Below are 27,086 nucleotides of genomic sequence, written 5' to 3'. Positions count from 1 at the left end.
CAGTCTCATCCTGGAGCTTGTTAGAAAGCAGATTCTCAGGTCCCATACCAGACTGCATTTTAACATGATTCCAGGGGATTCATATGCACATTAAATTCCAGGGAACTCTCATCTAGGCTCTTTGACACCAGCCCAAGACGGGGGAACCAAGGGTCTCTCAGTTCTGCATAGAATACATAGGCAGAACTAACAAGATTAGGAGTTGCGTACAGGCAGCATCAGGGACCAAGACGTTCTGTCTGTCTCTCTGCACATCTTTCTTCACCTGGCTTACTATCTCTCTCTCCGACAGCTCCTACCCCTGCTTCTTTCTGCTTGTTCATCAGCCCACATGGATGCCTAAGCAGCTGCTCCAGTCCCTGGAGCTACGGAAACTACAGAGCCCTTCAGCTTCAGAGATCACCAGCAAGCAGACCCCAGACCCTGGGCCTTGCTAGTCAAATTCTGCAAAGAGATCCTAATTGGCCAAGCTCGTGGGTTAGGCATCCAATCAGCTGTGGCCAAGGAGTAAAGAGGTCATGTGTACCAACATGGCAACAGGGCCGCCCTGAAACTGTGCTCTGTGAAATGGAAGGAAAAGGTGATGGTGGTGGAGGAACAGGAGAGGGGGGCGAGGCTAAACTAGAAGGGAAGGTAGGTGAGGGAGGCAAACACTGCAAGCTTTGGAACAGTAATGCTTTTTTTTTTTTTTTTATAAATGAATTAAAAAGTTTATTAGCCATAGAAAAAAAATCGATTCTTTAATTCTCATTAAGTTCCCTGTAAAACAGTAAGCTTGCAGAAAATTTGTTCCTCATGAACAGAAAATCACTATGTTTTTGGTCCAAAATATGTTGGGATTTTTTCCTTTCTTCTTCAGATGACAGACAGATGGATGTAGCCGAATCTATGAACGAGTGTACTTGCCCCAAATGTGCAACATAAATACAGAAGCGATGAACAGAAGACTCATAACCAATACTGGAACAGGGCCCACTTTGAGCCCTGGTGAATCCTCTGTGTAGAATCGCCACATCCCCCCAGTGCCCGCTGAGGTCGTACGGCCTGCGCTCCTTGTTCCACAGCTGGCATTCTTCCTCTGCCGGACGGTGGATCCCGCTGCCCGGGCCGCCACTGCTTTGCTGGGAGAGCATCCTGAGGAGCCCACGTTAGTGCCACTGGGGGCCGGGCCAGGCATGTTGAAGACAGGAGGGTGGCAGGGAGCCGAAGTGAACTGCCAACAGTAATGCTTTTCCGTCTTGCCTCGAGCTTTGGCCTTAAGAAGCCCCACATGAATTCTCACGGGTTGTAGGTATCTGACTGTTCAGAGGCGTGGAGGTGGATGCATATGTTCTGAAATACATTAAATGCACACCATTAAACACACGTGACTACTCTTTCAGGGAACCTCCCCACACTGGCTCTATCCCCACTGAACTTTCCTTACTGCCACCCTTCTAGGCTAGGTCCCTGGATTTAGCACTTGGAATTTCTGATTGGAAGGAACCTTAGAAGACACCAAGTCTAGCATTTTCCAAAGACTGTCCCATGAATGTTCATTTTCATTTGTGTCTCCCAGAAAGGGTTCCCCAGTCCAGTGAGTTTGAAAAAAACTGCTTAGGATGCCCTCCTTTCAGAAACTCACACAGCTGGGGCACTCCCTGAAGGTTCTGACAAGTTCTGCAGAAGAGGAACTTGTCTCCCTTTGCTAGGCAGGGCCCACAGAGCTCTTTCTTTCATGTAATAAGAGCATCTCATAATTCTGGTGTTCGATGGACATCCTTTTGGGAAAGACTGATCTCTTGGGCCCTTCTTTCTGTCTTCTGGATGAGCAGACTGAGTACGGGGAGTAGGCCCAGATTGTTACTGAAAAACAAAGTCTTCATAAGATGGGAGTTTCTTTCTCCCTTTTGTGAAAGAAGTCTGGAAGTAGACAGAGTGGTAGTGAGGCTGGAAGGACTTCTCAGAGGGGCCTGGAGAGGAGCAGAGAGGCAGGGAATGGAGGAGAGCAGGCCATGCTGAGGCTGGGCTGTCTCTCTCCCTCCTCCAAGGTCACCTAGCATGCCTGCATTCTGAACTTGCTGAAACACTCTTGACCCAGGAGGTGTCAGCAGCACAAAAACTCAATTCAGTTTTATCAACATTTAGGTGCCAGCATCTGTCCTTGGGGTCTCTCCTCTAACACCTGGATAGAGTGGCTTGAGGACAGTACCCCTGGTCCAGATGCCCCTCCGCTCACCTCCAAGGACTGATGCTGGGGCCGGCGTTCCTCCTGGCTCCCTCTTGCTCCCATCTTTCCCTCCTGATGAACATCTCCACTCTGAAGACTGTGGCCTGTTGACCTATGGATGGATGATCTACGTTTGGGCCATCTTTCTGCTTCCTTCCTTCTGTCCTGCGCCATTACCCTGGAGATGTGGTCAGGGTTTTGCCGAGGTTTGGAGGGATGAAGGGCAATTCCAGCACGGAGCAGAGCAAGTGACAACTGCCAATCACGTTTTAGTCTTCACTGTCCTGAAAATGGATCGACTGTCCCTACCTCACTGGATTGCCCCTTCGTGGGCCCTTTTATTTGTCACTTTCTCCTCATGCTGTTTCCTTTGTCACTCTTTCCTTCTCTTTCCTGGTTGCCATATTGAAAATTCCTGTGACTTTTTCACGTAGGACAGTTTTTTAAAAAATTTTATTTATTTACTTATTTTTGGCTGTGCTGGGTCTTCGCTGCTGCGTGGGCTTTTCTCTAGTTGTGTGAGCGAGGGCTACTCTTCGTTGCGGTGTGCAGGCGTCTCAATGCAGTGGCTTCTCTTGTTATGAAGCACGGGCTCTAGGGCTCGGGGCTTCAGCATGCGGGCTCAGCAGCAGTGGCTCCTGGGCTCTAGGGCACAGGCTTGGTAGTTGTGGCACATGGGCTTAGCTGCCCTGTAGCATGTAGGATCTTCCTGGATCAGGGATTGAACTTGTGTCTTCTGCCCTGACAGGCGAATTCTTTACCACTGAGCCACCAGGGATGCCCCATACAGCACAGTTTAACTTTCCTATTCTCACCCAAACCAGGCTTTCTTGGTGGCTCAGACAGTAAAGAATCTGCCTGCCAACGCAGGAGACCTGGGTTAGATCCCTGGGTTGGGAAGATACCTTGGAGAAGGAAATGGCAACCCACTCCAGTCTTTCCTGGAGAATCCATGGACAAGAGGAACCTGGTAGGCTATAGTCCACGGGGTTGCAAAAGAGTTGGACACGACTGAATGACTAACACACACACAGTGCTGAAACTTACCAGGCAGCTGTGGCATGAAGCAACTCCAGGGATCTAGGGGGAGCCAGCCAAATTTGGACATTCTTTTTTTCTTTAATATATCCCAGCTCATATTCTTGGAAGCCCTCTCACCCTCTTATTGACCACAACATGTCACAAGGTAGAGATGGAACCGGGTGGGGTCCTCTAGTTTCATATAGAGCACCTCCTATGGGCAATGCTGGGTACTGCATCTAGACATGCAAGTCAGGCAAGAACTCAAGGAGCCCTAACTCCAGAAGGGAAATTTAGCTCCATCCTTAAAAAATAAAGGAGTGTTAAGTGGAGAGAGGTGGGGAGGGGAACTTGACTCTTCAGAGTGGTCAGAGTTCTTCGGGCAGGAAGGCCAAGAAGGGCTTCTTCTAGGAAGTGGCATTTGAAGGGGACCAGAGCAGATGGCTTAACTTGGGGACAAGCATGGGACAGCCAACCAGGGTGATGAGTGTGTGTGTGTGTGTGTTTAAACCTCCCAGCTCCATGTCTAACAGATTTCACCTAAACCAGCCTTGCTAAATCTCAAGCCCCATGAAACCCGTTTCTGTTATAATCTCTCTCTCTTATCTCTTCCTTGCCTTCCTTCCCCATTCTCCTCCCTCAAAGGATGGGAAATCTTCAAAGAAAAAGATGTGTCACTGTAAGTATACAGCCCAAGAAGTGGGCCAGATAAATTATTAAAACACATAAAAGGACAGCAAGTCATGGGGCCAGAAGCTAGCAAAGGGCGAATAGCCATCCCAGGTGGATGGTGGGCTGGTGACCTCTGGAGCACCCCTCCTCAGAGCTCTGGACAGCCTAAGGTTTCAGCATCAGGCCCACCTCTCTTGTGTCTCCCCCTAGGACCAGGTTGGTGGGGGTGGGGATGTCATGGTTCCCATAGCAGTGAAGCCCCAGGCGCCTGCCGGGCTGGGAAGGGCCAGGCTGAAGGTGGAGGGGGAGCTTTGTGTCTGGGCTGGACATTTGGGATTTACTTCCTTTAAGACTCAAAGCTGGTAACTGCAGAGTTTCAGTTCTTGCTTTTATCTCTTTTTGAACTGTAAAAAGAAATTCCCAAGGGGATGAGGGGATACTTTTTTCTCATGCAGGAAGAAAGCCATGACCGGTTTAAGGAAGTAACCAACTTTCAGAGCACTGTGAGAAAGACCGCTCCGAGTTTTGCTTTGATTTAGGTGCACCCTGGCACCAGTGGGGGGTGGGGGTGAGAGAGACATCCAGCATCCCTCCTCCCTCAACCAAATTCCATTTCCTTCGGAGGGGTCTGCAGGAAAGCTCCTACTGGAATTCAGACATGCAGAGCCCCCACCTCCCTCTCACTTCTGATCCCTGGCACCCTGCTTTGCTCATTCATTCTCACTGCTGCCCAGAGGTTCTCACTTTGGCACTATTGACACTCGGGGCTGGATCAGTCTTTCAGGTGGCTGTCCTGTGCATTCTAGGATGTTTAGCAGCAATCCTAGCGTCTACTTACCAGATGCCTTCAAACAATCCCAAATGCCCCCCAAAGTGCAAAACTGCCCTCAGTTGAGAACCACTGCTCTAGCTGGTGATGCCTGTGAACTTAGAGTACTATTTGCCTGTTCTTTATGTTTATTCTCAGTCTTCCTTCCAGTAGAGTGCAAGTTCCGTGAGAGTGGGGATTTTTTGTTTTTTTCACTAATGTATCTTAAGTGCCTGAAACAGTGCTTGTCACACAGCTGGAATGTTAAGTTTGGACAGTGTTGGGACAACATGGGCAATGTAAAAACAACATGGGCAATGGAATCAACAGGATTGGGCTCAGTTCCTAACCAGGTCACTGACTAGCTGTGTGACCTTGGGCAAGTGACTTCACCACTCTGAGCCTAGTAGGTTTCCTCTTTTATAAAACAAGTATGAACCTGCATCAGACAGTGGTTGTAAGAGTTATACATGACTTAAGACAATGGCTGACATACAGTAGATACTGTATTCATGCATGCTTAGTCATTTCAGTCATTTCCGAGTCTTTCTGACACCATGGACTGTAGCCCGCCAGGCTCCTCTGTCCATGGGATTCTCCAGGCAAGAGTACTGGAGTGGATTGCTGTGCCCTCCTCCAGGAGATCTTCCTGACCCAGGGATTGAACCCGTGTCTCTTATGACTCCTTCATTGGCAAGTGGGTTCTTTACCACTGGTGCCACCTGGGAAGTGCCAGGTACTGTATAGAGAAATGCAATATAAAATGAACAATAATAACTATTTTTTTGGGGGGGGTGGTGGTCCCAGCACTCCTCAAATGGAACACAGCTTGCTGTGTACCTGCTTATAAGAGTAGCCTTCATTTCTCTGCAAAAGGGGATGTAAAAAGCAAATTTGAAGGATGGAAGTAAGATACTGTTGGATGAAGGGATTTATGACTCTAGAGGGCCACGCAGTCCCCAATATCCTTCGGAGACATGTAGATGCTGCAGAGTTGTGATGCCCAAACACCTGTGGCCATCGATCCCTTGCAGTATGGCTCATCTGGGTTGAGTTATGCTCTGAGTGTAAAATATACCAGATTTTAAACAATGCAAAACAGAGAATGTACATCTCATTATACGTTGAAATTGAAATATTTTTGATCTATTGGGTTAAATAAAATACATTAAAATTAGTTAATGTTGCTTTTTACTTTAAAAAAAATGTGGCTACTAGAAAATTTTAAGTTACCTATGTTGCTCACATTATCTTTCTGTTGGGCAGTGTCCCTCTAAGGAGTTGGCAAAAAGGACAGAATTGAGCCTCCGTTTTACAGTCTGTAAAACGGAGGCTCACACAGAGAACTCAGTCCAAGGGGCAGCGCTTTTCTTCTCTCCTTGCACAGGGTTTTCTTTTCCCACGCCCAGACTGCCCAGCACCAGGCCGAACTTAACAGGCCCCAAGTGTCCCCAGCAGAGCAGGCGTGCTCTCTGAGAACCACAAAGGTGGAGTGGAACCCCTTGATGTCGCCCTCCCCTCCGCAGAGACCTCCCCAGACAAAACAAACAAGCCCTTGGGTCTGGCGAACTGCAGCGGGGAGCGGAAACCCAGGAAGATCAAAGACCCAGCGGTTACCCCCTTCCGGGCCGCACAGCTGGCAGCGCGCCCCGACCCCCCGGCGGGCACCCACGGGCCCGGGAGGAGAGGACAGAGCGATTGGCTGGCAACCTGCGGCTTTCGGACACTTGTAGCCGCCGCGAGCTGGCTGGGTCCACAGTTGGCCGGAGGCGCAATGGGGGCTTCTCCTGCACAACCAAATCGAAGCCTAGAGAGAGGTTCGGAGGAGAAGCGGGGCGGGCTTTGGGCGGGGAATAGCGAACATTTTCTGCCGAAGTCCGACCGTGCAAGACTTGGGAAAGGGCAAAGCGCTCGCGGGCGCTCCGAGCAGCATCTCGTCTCCGATCTCAGTTTCATCACCTGTAAAGTGGAGCCGCAGAATTCAGTCCGCTTCCAGGAAAAATCGAGCGCAGGGAACACACAGCGCCGTGAGCAGCGTTGTGAGAGGAGCAGTTGTTCTACAGCGGGCAGAACCCAAGAGGGTGTCTGTCCCAATATTCCTACTGACCAGAGCTCCTCCGCCTCCCTCCACCACCCAACCCCACCTCTAGTCCCCAGTCCCGGGTCCCCAGCCGCCGGCCCGGGTCAAAGACCGAAGCCTGGAGCGGGGCGCTGTGTCCAGCCCTAAGCCCTTCTCCACGCCCCGCCCCCAGTGCTCCGGCCCCGCCCCCAGCCCGCCCCCTCGGCGGTCCGCCTCGCCTTTGATGCGCCGCGCCCGGCCAATGGGCGCGCGGGGAGGCGCGGGCCGCGGCGGCGGGCTGGGGGCTCGGCTCGCCCGGGCGTCAGTCCGGCCGCGGCAACAGCGGCAGGAGCAAGTCCCGGCGCTTCCTCGGGCTCCGCTCAGCTCCGGGGCTGCTTCAGGAGGAGGGGAGCGAGACAAGGCGCGGCGAGCCTTCAGGGCCCGCCGGCCGGGCGCATGGCTTAGGGACGCCCCCTCCAGCCGCTCCCCCAGCATGGGGAAACTTCACTCCAAGCCGGGTCAGTGTCCCCGCCCGCGCGCCGGCCCCCTGGCCCCCGCCGCCCTCGTCCCCGCGATTGCTAACTCTCTGCCTCTCCTTTCTTTCCGGCTCCCGCCGCCGCCGCCGCCGCCGCGCGCGTTGTGCCTGCAGCCGCCGTGTGCAAGCGCAGGGAGAGCCCGGAAGGTAGGGGCGTGCGGGGCACGGACCGGGGAGGAGGGTGGGGGCTAGACGGGGAAGCACCGCGGACGGCAGCGGAATGGCCTAATCCGCGGATCTGATTACCAGGGCCACCCGCACCCGTTACTCCAGCCACCAGTCCCACAAACCCTCTCCTTGGAGCACACTTTGTGTCCCCCTCTCTGCCCCACCTACCCGCTCCCCGCTATCCAGTACTTTCTCTTCTGACCTTCAACCCCTCCCCTACGGTACCCCGATTCCGCGCTCACTGCCGCCCCTTCACCAAGAGCCTGCCTCCTCTCTTTTTGGTCGTCAGCCCCCCTCCGAGATCTTGGCTCCTGCGTCCCTTCTCCTGACCCTCAGTTCCCCTCTTCTCCTCACCCCGTGTCTGTCCCTCCTCTCCGCAGTCCTGGCCTCTGGCGCTCGCTCTCCTGATCCCCAGACGTGTCCCTCTTGGCTCGCCTCGAGGTCCCTGCTCTCGGGGCTTCGCTTGGAGAACCCCCTTCTCCTGATTACCTGCGTCCCTCTCTCAGGATCGTGCGCAGCTCTCAGCACCATCCTGGTCCCTTGCTGCCTCTGCCTCGCCCACTCTTTCTCTCTTCTCTCGGGTAACTTTGAGCCTAGGGGCCAGACTCAGGGGCTTCATGTCGTCCCCGCTCCAGGTGACAGCTTCGCTGTGAGCGCCGCCTGGGCTCGGAAAGGCATCGAGGAGTGGATCGGGAGGCAGCGCTGCCCGGGTGGCAGCTCGGGACCCCGACAGCTGCGGGCAGCGGGCACTGTTGGCAGAGGAGCTCGGGTACGATCCCCACTTATCTCCCTTTCAACCTCAGAGATGGGTCTCCATACACCCCCCAGCCAACTTTTAGCATCTCTTGGCACAACTTATAAGCCGAGAAATCCCTTAGGTGCCCCTGCCCCACCAACATCACCCTACACACCCCCTGCCTCGGGGAACCTTCCTGGTGACACATATGGAAGGGCCAGTTGGGGAGCAGAGGGCTGCCTGGGGGGAAAGGTCCTAGGTGAGGTGGGCCAGTTGATGGGGAACTTGTCTGTGCTGGAGGGATTCGGGGACTTGCTCTGATTTCTTCCTTGTTTCTGTGGCCAGCATTCAAAGGTGGATTTGGAGTTGGGCTAGGGAAGAGGGAAGGCGGTTGGGGGTGTCTGGGTGAAAGGCAGGACTGTGCTGCCCTCCGAATGTGTTCCAAGTGTCTGTGGCATTCATCAGTGCCAACTGCCTTGGAGTCCCAGTAGAGCAGGCAGTGATCTGGGTGGGGGCAGAACTTGGGGGGTACTGAGATCTGGGAGACCCCTTGGCTTGGTGCACAAGGAGAGAGAGGGCCTCATTGTGCTCTAGTCTGGCCCACCCCAGCCTTAACCCAGTGAGTCCCTGTGGCTGGATTTGTTCCTAGGGGAGCAATAGATGTGACAGGGGAGTGAGTGAGTCCAGCCGCAGCTCCTGGCCTGGGACTGGTGTTCACAGATGTCCTATGGGCTCTGGAACTCTGCACAGGTCTTTCAGATGGTCTGCGTGGAACTCGAGCAAGCCAAGTATCAAAGGATGAATCAACTTTTTGATGTGACATTTAATTTTTTTTCTTAAACTTAGAGGGGAACAGACTGAGTTTCAGGTCTGGTTAGTCCTTTGGTCTTGTTCATAGGCTGGGGAGGGGCCAGTGGAGTTTTCAGATGTGTGTGAGTGTGTGTGTGTGTGTGTGTATGTCTGTGTGTTAGGGTCGTGGAACCTGGACTGAGTGTAGTCAGTTGCAGGAGGTGAGCCTGTGGATAGTTGACTTGTGCATGTATGAAATAACCCCTGCATCTAGAGGAAGCTCCCCCATCCCCTCCTACACTGTCACTGCTGAGCAGGGGGACTTCTCCTCCGCATTTCTTTTCATCTGTTGGTTAGGTTAGAATTGAAGCTACTGTCCCCTAGGAAAGGCCAGCGCTGGGTGGGGGGAGGGGGCACTGCAGTTAGGGCCCTTTAAAAACAGAAGTACAAACTTCCCTTTCTTCCCCCCACCATTTCTAGTTTTTGATCTCCTTATTTATTTAAAGCCCAATGAAAATGATCCGATTTAGCCATATGAACAAATGCATTTTGCAGCTCAAGACAGAGGCCAACTGAGTGGATTTCCATTAATCAAGTTTTGGGTTTTTTCAGCCTGTTTATTTTTACAAAGTATTCCTGCAGAATGACATTTATTTGCAGTCCTTTTTTTTTTTCTTTCCTAAACTGCCAGGCAGCTTGCTCCATGCTTTAGGGGAAACTTGAAATACAGCGAGGGCTTACTTCAATTGACTTTTATCTTCAAAGCCATAACAAATGTTACCCGCATGTTTTTGGTGGGTCTCCTTGGCATCCAATCCTGGAGGATGGGAGGGAGGAGGAAGGAAGGAGAGGAAAACAAAAGTCTGTCGTTTTTAATTAAATAGTAGTGTTCCCAGCAAGAGGGATGTGAGCCAGTAAAAGTTGCCATTGGGGAAAATGGGGGAGGGGGGAGAGGGGGCCCCAGCTTAAGTCTGTGGCTTTGGTGAAGTCACGGGAATTTTGTTGCCTGGTTTCTTCCCCCAGCTGAGGACAGTATGGGATGGGGCCTGCCCCCTCCTTTCCCAGCCCCCTCTCGCAGAGAAATGCTGAGGGGTCATTAGTGTTTGTTCAAAGCACTTTTGAAGATGTGAGCCCGAGAGCCATCAGTGTGACATATGTTGGGTGGTGGAGGGTGGGCCCTGCCATCCAGGATATTCAGAAGAGAGAAACTCTGCCTCCTTGGGAGTCGTGCTTGGTGACTGGGACCCGGACTCCCGGCTTCCCCCCACTGCTGGCCTCATTCCTGAGCCTGCAGCGGTGGAGTTGGCCTCGGGAGAAGCCAGGGTGAGCCCAAGGTGTGGGGCTGTCCTGTGGGTGCCTGCGAGGTGATTTCAAGTAGTACTTAGAGGAATAGTTTTTATCTTAACAGTTACATTTTTTTTCTTTTTACCAGAAAAAAATAAAATAGCTGGGACATCAAACCCTTGATTTCATGGATATTATTGCTTAGGATGAAGCTAAATTGAAACAGTCTGAAGTCGATTCTGAGAAAAATGTTAAGTACAACTGGTCAAAATTGTGAATGAGAAAGAATACCCCCAGTTTAACTTTGAGATATTAAACGGGATGGCAGTAGGCAACCCCCGGTCTGTTTAGTCTCCGTGAGTTCTAGGGGCACGGAAAGGGTGGCTCTGGGTTCTTCCGTTATCTCATCGGGATGTAGGAGGGTGTGGGCTCTGAAGTGTGCTTCGTTCCAAGCGCTGGCAGAGCTTCACCCCCACCCCCCGCCCCAGACCTGTCCCTGTCCTGGGAATGGCTTCTGTCTCTACTCCATCACCCAGCCTTTCACCAAGGCAGCTGGGGACACATTCCTGGCTCATCCAACCAGCAGTATTATTATTGCAAAGATAACTACTATTTATTAAGCACCCATGTGTGTCAAGCATTTTGCTTACATTGTCTTAATCCTCCTCATAACCCTGTAAAATTGCCAGCCAGCTGGTGTGGACTCTGGTTTTCTCCCTTTCTGGAGTACTTACTAGTACTTTCCCGCACCAGAGCATCCGCCTGAAGGGGGTCGCACTTACTCATTCCTAAGAGGTGGCATGCTGGCCAGCTGCCGAGCACTTTGGGGTGAGGCAGGCAGAAGCGTGAGGGGCCCCTGCTTGCCCTCTTCCTCCCTGAGGGGGTCTGAGTAGCTTAGTAAACGTTTAAGGTGGGTCTTAGTTTCATGCAAGATCTTGGGATGTGAGAGGGTGACCTCATCGGCAATTAACCCATGCCTACCCTTCCAAAAAATAAATGAATAAATGAGGTCAGTCTCAGCCACAATAGCTTGTCACCTTGTATAAACCATTTTACCTTTGTGTACCTTAATGAGCTCATCTGCAAAACGGGTGTAATAACCTGCTCATCTCTGGCAGAGTTTTGGCAGGTAACTTTTCATAAAGTGTAGAACCTGGGGAAAGCCTGGCAGGTTCCTGAGGCCCTGGGAAGGTGGAGATGGGGGCCCAGATTATGAAACCAGAGGAGGGACACAGGTTAAGACATCTGCCCTTTTAGTGGTACATGATGAGCTTCAAGGGAATATGAGCTCTGAGGAGAAAAATAAGGAGACATGCAAGCTGTATGAGTTCTGTAGAAGATGAATGACACATGAACAATTTGTATGCCAGGCAACTGTGTGCTAGATAATTAGACATTAAAGTAAGCATAATAATCTCAGAGATAAAGGATGATATTAGAAGCATGAAGCAGCAACAGGCATTAACAAAAGAAAAGCAATTGGAAATGTTAGATCTGGAAGATATAATGGGTAAAATTAACAAGCTTAGTAGATGGAGTAAATGGACACAGATATTGATAGGAGACATTGATAGGAGAACACTTGGAGAAGCAGAATCTGCGTGTCTGTGAACCCTCCTGTAGCGTGCACATGCGTGTGCATATATGCACGCTGACCTCTGGATTTAAGACCATCCCCTCCCCCAACCCGCAGTTTGGTCCTTTTGTTCTTTTATGGCAAAGTCGCCTGAAGAAAACAGGCTGAGCACTTTGGTGCAGGCAAGCCTGCCTCTGGATCAAAGGTGGCTGCCAGGCGCTTTGGTAATTTGATTAGGGGCACCTCGTGCATTTTGATATTTGGGGGAGATTGGGAGGGCGCAGGCATGGTGGGAGCCTGCAGGGACGTATGGGGCTGGGTGATGAGATTGGAGGCCGGCCCAGCTGCTGCCTGAGTGCTGGATTCCAGGGGAATTACCCTTGAATGATACCAGTTGGCACAATTAAAAGGCCCCATGTCTTCACCATATGGAAAGTGTTAGGCCTCCTTACGTGGTTTCAAAGCTATGTGCCGGGAGGTGGACTTGACATTTGAGGTAGAGCATAAATTAAATATTTGGTGTTTCACAATTAAAAGATGATTTGCTTTGAGGCTAGAGGAGGCGTTTGGGCTTCCACTCACTGACTTCTTTGAGTTCTCCATGGAGAGTGCCCTCTGCCTGTGGCACCCAGGCCAGCTTCATAGCCCCACCTGGCAGCTTTCTGGACCCGTGGGGGGTGGGGAGGAGAGCAGGGGCAAGCTGGAGCTAGGCAGAGTGCTGGGGGGAGCTTCTGGTTTCCGGTAGGTCTGGGTCCCTCAGAATGGTGGAAAGTGGGCAAGGGTGTCATTCTGGATACATTAATGCATCTCTGTGACGGGGTCTCTTGTAGAGGCTTCGAGGAGTGTCTTATCCTCCCTACAAACCTTTTTGTTTTTGAGAAGGACTCTGGTTCCCCGAGTCAGGCTGTTATGTGTGTGCTTTCCCTCAAGCTCAGGAATAGACACTCTACATTCACACCTTGTGCAGTCTGTCGTAAACGCAGTGGGAAGCTAAACCAGGAGACAACCACAGTATGTCCCACAAACTTCTAGACTTGGGGAATGTTTAATCCCCTCGCCCCGTGGGGGTGTCAGAGTGAGGCGATAATGCGGGTGATGACTGGAGAGAGCGTATTCCTCCTCATACCAGGAAGCTTGGGCACTGGGCTCAGGGGCCAGACTGTTCCTCTGAGGCCTTAAAGCAACAAGGCTGAACAGTCAGCAAAGGAAGAATCACCTCCTGAGGAATCCGTCTTCCTTGTGGCAGTCCCAGAGCATGCGGTGGGCTCTCATGATAAATTTGCTCAGTGAATGAATGAAGAATGAATGAAGATGGTTTAGGTCACCATCACTGCCTCTTCCTACTCCGTCCAGGTAAAGCTGAAAGCAGGAATAAATGACAGACTGTAATTTGGCCTTTTCTTCCAGACTCTCAGCTGTTCATTCACTATGATCAATAATGAATTGTTATTAATTATGAACTCCCTAGCCAAGACAGGCATTGAGGCTACAGTGGCAGATCACAGAGCGGTGGTGCCTGTCCTCCTGTGGCTCCCAGTCTAATAAAGGAGATGAAGAATAAGCATGTGCACAGGTGCATTGGCAGACAGTGGCATTCGTGAGAGGCTGGGCCAGTGAGCAAGGAAGTGTGGAAAGAGGGGATGGGTTTGTGCAGCAGGAGCTGGGGGAGGCCCCGGCACATTAGTGTCCATGGTTGGGTTGAGCCCTCGAGAAGGGACTGTGGGCTCCAAGTGGCTGTGCGTCCTGTGGGGTCTGGAACTCTCTGGTGCTCATTCTTGCTACAAATTTTAGATTTTACAAATCCCCCCCACAGTTTAGTGGTTCTTGGCACATGTGAGCTCCCTGTCCCTCTGGACAGGTGGGTGGGGTGGAGCTGGCCTGGCAGCCAGTCTGTTGGTCCAGATACCAGCATGCTCTGTAGAGTGGATTAGCATGCAGTGTCATGCCCAGGGACTGGGGGGCATTGCCCCAGCTGTTTGAGTGAGGGGTGGCCCCTGCTGCCCTGTGTGGGAGGAAAGTCAGAAGCCCAGCTGTGGGTAGGATGTGGCGCCTGAGCCATGGGATTGGCAGAGGGAGGCACCCCAAGGGCCAGGGGGTGTAGTGACACGCCAATCCCAGGGAGAGCCTGTCCTACCCCAGAATTGCTGTGGGCCTGTGCTGGAGGGTCTCCTGCCTCAGTTTACCAGATGTGTCTGAGGAAGAGGAGTGCATTGTGACCCTCTGGGCAAGGGTCAGGGGCCCACAAGGAGATCTGTGGGCCCCAGGAAGTCAGGAACCCCTCAATCCTCCTTATGGGCTTCCTAGGTGGCACTGGTGGTAAAGAACACCCGCCTGCCAATGCAGGAGATATAAAAGACACAGGTTTGATCCCTGGGTCGGGAAGATCCCCTGGAGGAGGGCATGACAACCCACTCCAGTATTCTTGCCTGGAGAATCAATCCCATGGACAGAGGAGCCTGGCGGGCTACAGTCCATGGGGTCACAAAGAGTCAGACACGACTGAAGCGACTTAGCACACACACATACACAATCCTCTTTGCTCGAGGGTTCTTGCAACCTCACTCACTGTAACTGAAGGTTCACAACTTTAGAATTTTTAGGTCACTTGTTGGATTCCAAAGCAGGCACTTCAGGCTGCCTCCCTGACTTCCCGCTCTCTTTTCTACTCACACATGTTCTTTTTGTGGCTCTTGTCTCTCACAGACATTTCTCTTCCTCTCACTCTCTTTCCCCCTCCTTTCCCCTTGCCTCCTCCCTCCCCCACTCCCCGAGGAAGGAAAAAATTCAGACTCTCACAAACAAAATATCTGCCATTCCATCCAAGGGAGAACTGAGGCAGGAGCCCAGAATATCCTGGAAGAAACGCCAGAGAGAGCTGAAGGCCTCAGTTGTTTAATCTGGAAGGCAGTCTTTGATGTCACCGTGCTCCGTTTATCCTGGGAAGCTGCCTGCTTCTTTATGGCTCACTTCAGACTCTGCACATGAAGAATGGCCGAGTTCCTTCAGGAGCTGGAGGAAAAGGCTGATCACTCCCCAAAGGGCAGGCTTGGTGATGCTGCTGTTCCTGCCAAGCCCAGGTGGGGTGGAGAACCTTTTCCAAACAAGCATTTGCAGAGACATAACTAATTCTTTGATAACTGCCCAGGAAAGCAGAGGGGGCTGTTTATCCACGCGGTACCTGTCACAGGGCTTTGAGAGGGAAGCCTCAGGTCCCTCCGCTGAAGTCATCCTTCGCCCCAGAAAGGCAGCACGTCCAGAAAGGCAGGTCTTACCAGGTGACTCTGGCCACCGGGGTGTGTCCTGGATGTGTGTTTGTTTCAAGGGCTCTGAGAATTGCTCTGGGCTTCACTTTCCTCACTTATTGAGCCATGTGGGCTGTGGCCTATGTGTGGCTGACACCTTTCAGAGGAACCCAGGGTAATGGGTGGGCTTCACAGTGGTGTGAGGCATTAGCTGAAGGATCCTTCCCTTCCCTGGGCCTCAAATCTTCTAGCTGAGAAGTAGGATAAAACTTATTACATTTGTTGGAATTTAGAAACTATGTATTGAATGCATTCTATTCAAATCATTTATGCACCCGTGCAATAGAAATTCAGGACTGACTTTATGCCAGGTATACATCTGCTCTGTCAGTAGAGCATGGTCCTTGTTTTCATGGACCTTACATTCTAGTCGGAGAAGATAAGGGTTTGTAAAAACAAATTACACAATCTAAGTCGTGATTTATGCCTCAAAGGAGAGGTTCTGGGTACTTTGAGAACACTTAATGGGAATCAGACCTAATCTGGGTGGCTGTTCATTCCACAGATTTTTGAGTGTGGTTAGGATGTTGTGGAAGTTATGAGGAATAGAACATACTTCCTGCCTTATAGAACTTAGAGTTTCGTGAAGCTGAACTTTCACCTTTGCCTCTCATCTATTTTTCTTATCTTATTGCATTGGTTAGAATATCCTTGACTGATTCATAACTATTAAGTATGATGTTCATTGTTTAACTAATTAAGAAAGCTTTGTGCATCTCCTGACTTGCTAAGATTTTTTAAACCAGAAATAATTATTGAATTTTATCAAATGCTATTGGAGTATTGATGGAGCTGATGATTCTTTGCTAATATAATGTGTGATTTATATGAATGATTTACATTGCCAGATTTCCTAGAGTTTAAGTTTCTTTGCATTCCTAAACTAAATCTTTCTTTGCTGTGCTAGACTGATGCTTTAAAATATTACTATATTTGATTTGCTAGGCTTTCCAGGTGGCGCTATTGGTAAAGAACCCACCTGCCAATGCAGGAGACATAACAGATGTGGGTTCGATCCCTGGGTCAGGAAGATCCCCTGGAGGAGGGCATGGCAACCCACTCCAGTATTCTTGCCTGGAGAATCCCATGGACAGAGGAGCCTGGCAGTCCAGAGGATCACAAGGAGTCAGACACAACTGAAGCAACTTAGCACATATTTGATTTGCTAATACTTTACTTTGCATTGATATTCATGTTTGATTGGCCCATGTTTGAAAAGTTATCTCCTGAATAATGACAATATTTAGGGAATGTTAGAGAATGTTCTGGGCATTCTCTGGAAGTCTGAAAGACTTTCTCTAGACACTCTGAAAGTCTGGAGCAGAGAGTGTGAACTGGTCCAGGGTCACAGGTGGTCTCAGAGGAGCTGTGATTTAAGCCCAGAGTTGCATAGGGAGAGGAGTAGTGGTGAGCGAGGCAAGGGGAGAGAACACCTAACAGCCACATGAGTGTCTGCTGGACTGACCCACCACATGTGAGAAAGCCCTGTGGTGAAGAGGGCAGTTTGTTTGAGATACTGATCGAAGTTCAGTTGGCTGAAGAGGGGTCACGGCCTGGGCCTGGGGGCCTTCTCAGCCATGCCATGGAGCTTGGTCTTTGTGCAGAGCAGAGACAAGTGTGTGAGGGGCCCTGTGTGAGGGGCCAGCAGGACAGAGGTAAGCCCTTTGATCTAGGGGAAGAAGGAATGTGGGGAAGGATGGGCTCTCCCTTGTAAAAATACTTCAGAGGATAAAGAGGAATCAAGTGACTGATTCTATGGGCTGAGGGAGAGATTCTGGAAGGTCTGCCTTGATCCAGGCACAGCGCTTAGTTCTCAAGGGCCACCCGGGGGACTCTTGAGGGGGCCACAGGCAGGTGAAGGACCGGGAGAAGTAGAATAGAACACCAGGCAGTGTCAGGGGGTGGTTACAGAGCGAGGACTCTGCGGCCCAGTGTCCTGGGTTCAGATCCTGCTGCGCCGTTTTCTGCCTGTGGGAGCTTGGACACAGTGTCGAACCTCTGTCAGCCAGGGATCTAGTGGGAAACAGAGCCACTCCGGAGAGTCTAAGTGAAATTAGCTTCCGGAGCTATGGGCAGCATTTAGGGAGCCTTCATGGGGTCTTGAGGTACCCAGTATCTGGTGGGTCCCTGGCAATAGGAGGAAGCTGTTACCACCCCCCAAGGGCAACAAAGGGCCAGAGAGGGTGTGTTGGATATTTTGGATTGGATCCATGTAGGAATCACAGCTGAGGACAGGTGGAGACCAGGCCGAAGCTATAAAGATGGAGGATTAACTGCAGTCAGAGATACAGTACAGAAGTAGTGAGGAGGTGCAGAAGAAACACACCACCCCCATCTCCTGGCATCCTCCAGTTTCTTACGGGGGCCTCCCATTGGCAGCTGAATTCAGAAGCCAGAGACTGGGAAGCCCTGGTGAATGGGTCCACAAGGTTATCTTCCTGAGGGCACAGAGCAACACAGGACTGGGGGTGGGGGGGAGGGGAGAGCAGGTAATTGATGAGGGTGGGGATGAAATAGACTAATCAACTCTGTGCTTGTGTTTCCTCATCTGTAGAGTGAGGATGATAAGAGTGTCTACTTCACAGGGCAGCTGTGAGGACTCAAACTGTAAAATGGTTGTAGTATGGGACGGATCGTAACTGTGTAAGTTCGCTCTTACAGTTACAAAACCAGGAAGAGACACAGGGTTATAGAGATTGGAGGAGGTGTTTTTGAAAGACATGGCATGTCAATACAGCTCTAAGGATGGTAAGACTGAGACCAAGGGTCAGAATCTAAAGGACCTGCAGGGACCAGAGAAGTCATATTCACCAATGCATCAGGCTGGCTGGGAGACACCCAGGGGGTGGGGAGGACTCGGATGCCCTGGGGAGCACATGTGCTGTGTCCAGGGAGCAGCGCCCCTCAGCCCCAGCCAGCTGTTGTCATGTGGGAATGTGGCCTGGTGTTGCCACATCTTTTGATCGTTAAGAGAATCCAGCCGTCTGGATTTTTATGTGAAATTTTTCTAATTTAAAAAATTATCATCAACTACATAAAAATTTTCAAAAACACTCTTTTGGGTGGACCCAGACAGCTGGATATGGGCTGGCTTGTGACTGTTGATTTAAACCTACAAGATTTTGGTGGGGTATGACTGTGTGAGGGATAATAGCACATACAAGTGAATATTAAAGTGCCTAATATTGTACATGCATTCTTTACATGTATTATTCCCCCATGTACAGCTGAGAAGACAGGCTCAGCAAGTTAAACTCCTGAGCCCAGCCAGGGAGGGTGGATTCAGGCTGCCTCCAAGGTGGAGGGTACAGCCCAAGCCAAGGCTGGGCGCTGGGGAGTTATGGATAGTATGTTTCAGTTGGTAGAGAGAAGGATGGGAGGGCAGGTAGGGTAAGTACAGTATAGATGTGGTTTGTGGCCCCTTTTATACCAGCGTCCAGAGTGTGCCCATAGTAGGTGTCAGGAGTGTGTTTAGAGCTTTCAGAATCAGACTTCCCAACTCTCCCAGCCGGGTGGCCCTGGGTTACCTGATAGCTTACTGCAGATCCTCAGCTTTCACATCTGTGGAATGGGCGGTCATAATTTCCTACCTTGTGGAGTCATTCAGAGTGAAATGCGTTCACTGGCAAATCAAGGAGAACAAAGCAGACGTCGCCCCTCCTCTTGCAGCTGTCTGGTGTGGTTAGTGGCTGCTCACCCAAATGTGCACTGCATGTGATGAAGGGAAAGAACAGGGCGTGGTAAGAGAGAATGAGGAGGGGTTCTCCTTTGGTTTAGGGAACTAAGTTGTTGAGTCCCAAAAGGATAAATAGCCCGGTGATGAAAGATTTGGTAAAAACAGCTCAGACAAAGGGTTTGGGAAATGCAAAGGCCACAAGGCGTGATTGCCGAGTGGGGAGTCTTTAACCCACTTCTGGTGTCCGGCTTAGGACAATCCAGTCCCTGAGATGTTCAAGTAGAAATGCAGGGTCCAGCTCAGGGGTGGGTAGCGCTTGGGGGTTGTGGGGCAGGATGCTATATGTTGCAGCTTGTTTTGAGCCCTTGTCCATCTGCTGCAAATCTTCCACAGTTTTATTTATTTTTTTAATGATGTCTGATCCCTCCAGATTCTCTTCCTTCTGGCTGAGTGGGAGATGGGGGAGAATCTCAGGTCCCATGAAAGCCTGGAGCTGATTGGCTGGTTTGCCATGTGCTGCCCAAGCCCGCAGCCTCAAGCTTGAAGACAGAGCTGGGGCCCTGGAGAGGGTGGGGCAGAGCCTAAAAGGTGCCTGTCAGCAGGATGGGCCTGGCCACCCTCAGGCCACAACTGAGGCTGGGGAAGACCCGAGCCTCCCAAATGTGTCTCTTACTCCAGCCGTCTGCACAGGCTGGGGGTGGGAGGGCTCTCACGCAGGCTTTGACTCATGGCAGCTCCACCTGAGTAGGTTTGAGGGTGCTACTTTGGGGTACCTTGTTACAGGGCAGCTTTTGACCCTGACCTTGTTTTAGCCTTCTTTCCCCCAGGGATCTAGATAGACTTCAAAAGCAAAATGATGATGTCAGAGAACTAATACAAACCAGGAAGGAAGTTGCCTTCTAAGTGGGTGCTGGGAGCGCTTTCCTTGCTCCCCTGTCCTGGAGATCTCAAGGAACCCACTGCCCCAGTCGGTCTTGGGTACTTGCCTCCTTACTTGGGGTTCTGTGGCTGCAGCTTCAGTGTGGTTGTTAAGTGCCTGCTGTATGCTGAGCCCTGTGCTGAACCCTGGGTACAGCATTGAGCATCTGCTGTATGCCAGGCCCTGGGCCAAGAGCTGTCCCTACTACTGAGTTCTCCCAGCCCCACTATGAGGCAGGTACTGTCATTATCCCATTTTACTGCTGGGGAAACTGAGATTTTAAGGAAATCTGCCTTCTTGCCTAAAGTCATTTCACTTGGAAGTGGAATCTTGCTCTAGCAAGATTCAAATTCAGAGCAGTCTGATTTTAGAGCTGTCCTAACTCATTATAGGTGAGTTGTTTTTTTTTTCTTAAACTGTGTCTTATAAGCCCATTCATGGCTCTTGAAATCTATGTAGTGACCAGTATTAAAAAAAATGAAATAGACAAAAACAAAAATAAGAGAGAACATCCTGTGTAGTAATAGTAAATGTTGCTTTGTGTTACTTTCTGTTTAGTTGATAGTCATGGACAGGCATGTCTATAGGTGATAGATATATATGGATATATAGACATGGATGTCCATACCAATAAATAGATAAATAGATCTAGATATGTCTATAAAAAGAAAGAAAGTGAAGTCATTCAGTCGTGTCCGACTCTTTGCGACCCCATGGACTGTAGCCTACCAGGCTCCTCTGTCCATGGAATTTTCCAGGCAAGAGTGGTGGAATGGGTTGCTATTTCCTTCTCCAGGGGATCTTCCCAACCCAGGGATTGAACCCGGGTCTCCTGCATTGCAGGCAAACGCTTTACCATCTGAGCCACCAGGGAAGCCAGATATGTCTATATCTAAATGCATATCTGTACCCAAACCCATGTATACTGAGGCCCATTATAAAGCATAATTCTTATTGTGGGTCACTATAAGTGTTAGAAAACACTGGTGTTTGGTCACTGGTCTAGACTCTGAGTTTGAATGCCTGGTTTCAGGACCTAGCCCTGCTTCTCACTGGCTGTGTGACCTTGAGCAAGTTCCCTCTCTGAGCCTAAGTTTTCTTTCTTGACGTCAGGGCTTTTTGGGTTGTTGACAGTTTGGTCAGAACAAATTCCCCAGGATTGCTGTCTTGTCCACCTACTCCCTTTGCCTAGGGCATGAAGAGGGCCCTTGGGGGTCCCATGTCCTCTCACCTTAGAAACCAGCCTCAGCATGACAAGCAGCAGCTGCATCCTGCAAACTCAGTCCTTCTGGACAGAACACTGTTTGGGGAATCCTGAGCCAAGCTTAGCCATTAGGTGTCTGCTGTGACCTCTCCTGGCCTTTGCTTCCTCCTCTCAGAATGTAGTGAAGAAAAGATGGATGTGTAGGTTATGTTTTGTTGTGTAACAAATTAGTCCAAAACTTAGTGACTTAATCATTTTGTGATCTGCTTAAGATTATGGAGTTTGAGCAGGGCTTGGCAGGGACACCTTATCTCCAGCTCCATGTGGCCTAGTTGGGTTGGCTCCAACAGCGAGGGGCCAGCTGCCACAGGTCCACTTGGCTCATCGTCTGGGGCTTCAGTTCTCTTTCAGGTGGCCTCACCGCAGGGTTAGCTTGGGCTTCCTCATAGTATGGCAGTCTCGGAGTAATCAGACTTCTTATATGATGGCCGACTTCCTACAAGTGCAAAAGTGGAAACTGCCAGACCTTTTAAGGATTTAGACCTAGAATTGGCAGCGTCACATTCTCTTTGTTAAAACTAGTCACAGGTTCAGCCCAGGTTCAGGGGAAGGGACACAAATACTGGGAGATGTGATAGGATGAAGGGAAAGTACAAGTGAAAGCGTAGTCACTCAGTCGTGTCCGACTCTTTGCGACCCCATGGACTGTAGCCCGCTGGGCTCCTCTGTCCATGGGATTCTCCAGGCAAGAATACTGCAGTGGGTCACTATTTCCTTCTACAGGGGAATCTCCCTGACCCAAGGTTCATACCTGGGTCTCTAGCATTGCAGGAAGATTCTTAACATCTGAGCCACCAGGGAAGCTCCAGCTGTGATAGATTGGGGGGCCATCAAAGTATTTTACCAGGAGGGAAGATATGGTCTCCTGGAGAGAAACTGCTGACAGCCTAACAAAAGGTGTCCATTGGACTTTGGGTCCTGGTGGGCCCAGTCTGGTTTGGCAGGAGCTGTCTTGGTGGAATGATAGCTCAGGTGAGACTGGCATGGATCCTGAAGGGACTGAGGAACACTTGCACGGGAGCAGAAGCACGTACATGTGTGAACATCCATGGCTACGTTGTTTGAAAGAAAGAAAAATTGTACTAACTCAAATATTCATCACCAGAAGATAGGCCAGTAAACAGTGGTGTAGCCTTTCCATTAGGTAAAACCAGGTTGAGTGAGAGCTACACGCTGATAGGAAGGAGGCCCTGAGATGCTGTTGAATGAGCAAAGCAAGAACAAAACATCAGTATAAGGTGGTCCTGTTTTTTGCAGTATACAAAAGTCTGTTCAGGCCTGTGTCTCTATATATTTGCTGAAGCACATGGAAAGATCTGGAATAATACACTGTCAAACTCTGTTTCCCCGAGGCATGCAGTGGTGGGAGATGGTGAGGAGAGAAGGAATTCAATTTTCACATTGTACGTTTTTACATTGTTTGACTTTTTTCTCCAGTGAGGAAGCACCACTTTGTATTTTTCAAAGAGCCAATACATTTAGGAGAAATGAGAAAATAGCACATGTAGACAGCTTTTCTGGAAGAAATGAAGAGAGATGCCAATAGCTGGAAGGGGATGTGGGGTTGGGATGGACTCAGGGTAGTGCCCTTAGGGGTCCCTTCCCCACCAAGCCCTCTATTTCTTTTCTGGCAAAGCCAGAGTCCCCCCCACCCCACCCCCGGCAAAGCCAGGGTCTTCAAAATTCGCAAGGGCAGTAGCTTCAGGGGGGTTTGTGGCTAAGTAGGTGTGACCTTTCTCTATGTGGATGAGTCAGGACCCTTTGAATTTTAAGCCCATCTCAGCTGTTTCCTACAGAGGCATCTTATTGACCTGTGTAACGGGGAGGTCAGGAGGGTGAATTGAATTCACTCAGTTGTGTCCAGCTCTTTGTGACCCCATGGACTGTAGCCCATCCAAGTCCTCTGTCCATGGGATTCTCCAGGCAAGAGTAGTGGAGTGGGTTGCCATGCCCTCCTCCAGGGGATCTTCCTGATCCAGGGATCAAACCCAGGTCTCCCACATTGCAGGCAGATTCTTTACCATCTGAGCCACTAGGGAAACCCGAATTCAGGAAAGCTGGGTCCTAGAGCTCCATCCAGCTCTGTCCCAGGGTGGCAGCTTCTGCTCTCAGCTCTGGTTTCTTTTGGGTCAGCTTCTTTCTTGGGCTGACTCTCCCTCAGGTCGTGGAAATTTGGCTCCTAGCAGTCTGGGCTTCCATCTCCAACTAGAAGATAGTTTCGACCAAAGTTAGGCTGGGATCCTGTAGTAGTGACTTGATCCCATGGCCAGCCCGAAACCAAACCCTCTGCTTCTGCCAGTTCTGGGTCACATGGCCACCCTGGAGTGGGGGCTGGGATGAGAGCCACCCCTCCAAACCTCAAGGGCTGGGATGGTGGGGGTAGGTGGTTCCCTAAAGGAAAACCACCTGTGAGAAGAAGATTGAAGAATGCACACTGGATGGATGGAACCATCATCTGTGCTGCATGTAAAACGCACTGACCGCAGCTCCAGGCGGCAGCTGGCAGGCGTGGGTGGGGATGAGGCAGCCTGACAATTAGCTACCTATCTGGGGAGGACCATTGCTTGCCATTGGATCTTGGAAGAACATAAGTGATTTGCCATGCAAATCTAGAATCGGGGCTCCTCCATGCAGCCCCCATGAGTCATAGCTTTCCTTTCAAGCTCCTAGCCTCTCTGTGATGAGCATAGTTAGGTGATCCTTAATCCTCAGGGGATAGGTAATAAGACCCTTCTGGGAATCTGCTATATCAGATCGTGTCTTTCCCCTTAAATAAGTGCTATTACACCTTGACCCCTAATTTCAGGGCACCTGTAGCCCCCAGGTAAAGAACTGCTGCCTCAGTTTGTATGAATATTTTAAAAACCTCATCTTTTAACTTTTTTTTTTCTTATATGGATCTTCTCTACTCCAGGGGGGCACACAGCTTTGGACCTGGACTTCCGATCTGGGTTTGTACTGAACTGTATTCACTTTGGGCTTTAATTTCCTTACCTGTAAAATGAAGGGAAAAAGTATTCATCTCTTGGAGTCATTTCAAGGATTAAATGAAATAATGCATGTTGTGATTTAAGGCTTAGCATGCAATAAGCACTCAGTAAACATACTCAATAGTCTGATAAGACCTCTCTGGAGCTGCTGATTCCCAGTGAACCCATGCCATCTCTCTGGGACCCAAGGCAGCATTTGGAAGGGGCTTGGTTGCTATTTGATGGATGAAGAGGTTCAGAGAGAACATCTTTGTTCACTCAAGAGTTCCCTGGAGTGATTCTTTTCTGTTTCCAGATGGGCAGACTGAGGCCAATGAGATTTCAGTGACTTATCCAGCCATCTTGGGGTGAGTTTGAGTTAGTTGTGAGCGGTTTTCCATTCTGATCTTCGGACACCTCTCACTTATTTTATAAACTGTGCCTCCTGCGTGGCCGTGGACAGGCCATGGACAGGTGACAGCTCCCCCGTGCATGATGTCTGCTTGGTGGAGGTCCCCAGTCTCAGCAGAGTCCTTTCTGGCCCCTGAGCCTCAGCCAGTGGTTCCGCTGCCCACCTGGCTGGACACTAGGTCTCAGGTGGTGGGTATTGTTCTGCAGAAATGCAGACTAGTGCTTTGCTTTGAGAGTATTAAGACACAAAACCCCTGTGGTTAACAGCAAATTAATCACAGGGTTAAGGAGGAAATTTCTGGGGAGACATGACTTCATGAGCTTGTCATAAAGTCTGTCCCTGCCATGTTTCACTGTCCAAGATTTTTGACTTTCAGAAAAGGAACTGCAGATAGAGTTACCAAGTTTTACAGAAATATTTTTACTGGGCAGAAGATTGCTTTATGGTGAGAGCCAGTTATTTCAGGAGACAAGCAAAGAGCCCTTTATTCTCACGTTCTGTGGGAGGAAAATATTATGCTAGGAAGCCCGCTTCTTGGATGGGCCGTTTGAGAGGCTGGGCTGCATTTCTGGAGCTGGGAGTAGGTGACATGAGATGACGCAGGAGCCTAGGGGGTGGGGGGCTCCTGGGCGTGCACCCACCTTCTCTTAACCCTCCCTGGGGATTTGGGGCTTGTTAGGTGGGCAGAAGGGAGGCTAAGCTATAAAGGAGGGAAGTGGGGTGGCAGAGAAAGGAAGAAACAGGTTTGCACACCAGTGTGGAAAGGCCCCCAGCTGGAGAGCAAGCCTGGGGTCAGCTGGCTCTCCCATTTACAGGCTCTGGTCTTCGCCCCTCTGAGCCTCCATTTCCATTTGTAAGTTGAGGATAGCAGAGTTGGGGATAACAGAGTTATCCACCTCATGGGCATGTTGAGTATTAAACGAGATCATCTCTGTTAAGTACTTGTTTGCTCAATCCGTGATGTCCAATGGTGATTGTCAGAGGCAGGGAGATGGGCCTTCCTTACACATATTGCAAGACCAACTTATCCTGCAGCTTCCTTTGCCTTGGAGTGCAGTGGGCATGTTTCTCGAGTCCCAAATGAGACTCCTGGTTGGAATCCATGGTGGAGGATTGGAAATCTGGGTCACGCCAGCAAATTGGAGATTTACGAGCTTCATTTCTTGAACCCCAGTCTGTACCTCAGCTCACGGAAGGGACTGTTGTTTCCTGGAAATTAGGGAAAAACAGCATTGGCTTGATTGTACTTAAGGAGGATGAGTTTGACCTTTGCGGATTAAGACTTCGTTCCCCCCTCCCCCCACGATGGAGAAGAAGGATGCCTGCCAAGAGTTCTGTTTGTGTCTGGAGCAGCCGTGTGCCTGATAAGGAGACGGCATCCTTGCCTTCTTCTTGCTTCTGAGCATAAGCCCTTTTAAGTTGGGCAGTTGGAGAAGGTTGATTTATTTCGTTCTCTTCCTCACCTCCCTGTCGTTATTTAGAATGTGAGGGAGAGTTTATCTTGCTCTCCAGGAGATCTATCGTTTCAGCTTTGGAATGGTACCCAAGTTTACAGAATGGAGTCTGGTGCCCAGAGCCTTCTGGTAAATATTTTGGGAAGGTGGATTCCTCTGGCATTATGGCCCGTGGGTTGAGCAACGGGTGCTTTACTTGATAATGGAGCTTGGACTCTCCTCATACGGTGCTCTGCACATGGGCTACTTTTAAGGCACCTAGTGCCTAGATACACTGTCTGCCTCTTCAGAGTCCCCTTGACTGTGCCTTCTGCCAGAAAGCCATGCATTGCTTGTTCATTCCTTGCAAATGCCCCTTCTTCATCCTCAGAAGCCTGGCTTCCTTCTTCCTTCTCATGCAGCCTCCATCACACGTTTATAAACCCCCCAAAACCTTCCCTCCAGTCCGCCCTCCTTGTTCCTAAAAGCCTTTGCATTGCTTTGCTAATGCCTACTGAGTTCTGCTCTGGGTTGGCCAGGTCAGATAGGTGGGCCCTGGACAAGATCCATGTTTTCTCAGTCTCAGTTTCCTCATCAGTGAAATGGGATGATACTGTCGAACCCCTCCTCCTTCTAGGCTGAGTGGGAGGGTGAAAAGATAATAGGTGGGGAGTCTCAGGGCCTGGAGGGCAGTAGGGTTTGGTAACTGTTTCATAACCACCCCCCTTAGTTGCTTGACAGTTCTTAGTCTTCATATCTCTTTGAGAACATATTAGCATGGTGTCTTGTCCATAGGAGGCCTCAGAATGCGCAAGTGGGACCTGCTGGTTAGGAATGGTGGTGACTCTCCAAAGGGTTCTTTGATTGAAAAAAAGTCTCTCAGAACATTATTTTCAAGGCTTTTGGGAAGGTAAACAATATTACGTTGCTGCTGCTGCTGCTAAGTCGCTTCAGTCGTGTCCAATTCTGTGCGACCCCATAGATAGCAGCCTACCAGGCTCCCCGGTCCCTGGGATTCTCCAGGCAAGAACACTGGAGTGGGTTGCCATTTCCTTCTCCAATGCATGAAAGTGAAAAGTGAAAGTGAAGTCGCTCAGTTGTGTCCGACCCTCAGCGACCCCATGGACTGCAGCCTTCCAGGCTCCTCCGTCCATGGGATTTTCCAGGCAAGAGTACTGGAGTGGGGTGCCATTGATACACATGCATAGAAGATTTAAAATTACATGTATGGCTTCCATTCTGTTCCTACTGGGTA

The 27,086-nt window shown here is 50.3% G+C and overlaps 1 protein-coding gene and 1 pseudogene across 1 annotated transcript in view; one reads left to right on the top strand and one right to left on the bottom strand.

The window, feature by feature from the left end:
* Positions 1-710: 710 nt before the first annotated feature.
* On the bottom strand, positions 711-1,212 carry LOC102266207 (protein transport protein Sec61 subunit beta pseudogene; annotated as a pseudogene).
* Positions 1,213-7,080: 5,868 nt separating this feature from the next.
* NKD1 (NKD inhibitor of WNT signaling pathway 1) overlaps positions 7,081-27,086 on the top strand; it is a 95,495-nt gene continuing 75,489 nt past the window's right edge. Inside the window, exons 1-3 of the mRNA XM_005902636.3 lie at positions 7,081-7,286; positions 7,418-7,450; positions 8,107-8,240. Coding sequence (XP_005902698.1) covers positions 7,262-7,286; positions 7,418-7,450; positions 8,107-8,240 — 192 coding nt within the window. The 5' untranslated portion in view covers positions 7,081-7,261. The remainder of the gene's footprint in view (positions 7,287-7,417; positions 7,451-8,106; positions 8,241-27,086) is intronic.

The sequence above is a fragment of the Bos mutus genome, chromosome 18 (genome assembly GCF_027580195.1).
Source record: "Bos mutus isolate GX-2022 chromosome 18, NWIPB_WYAK_1.1, whole genome shotgun sequence".
NCBI lineage: Eukaryota > Metazoa > Chordata > Mammalia > Artiodactyla > Bovidae > Bos > Bos mutus.
Note: the sequence above shows the minus strand (reverse complement) of the source record. Positions and strands in the feature narration are given on the sequence as shown.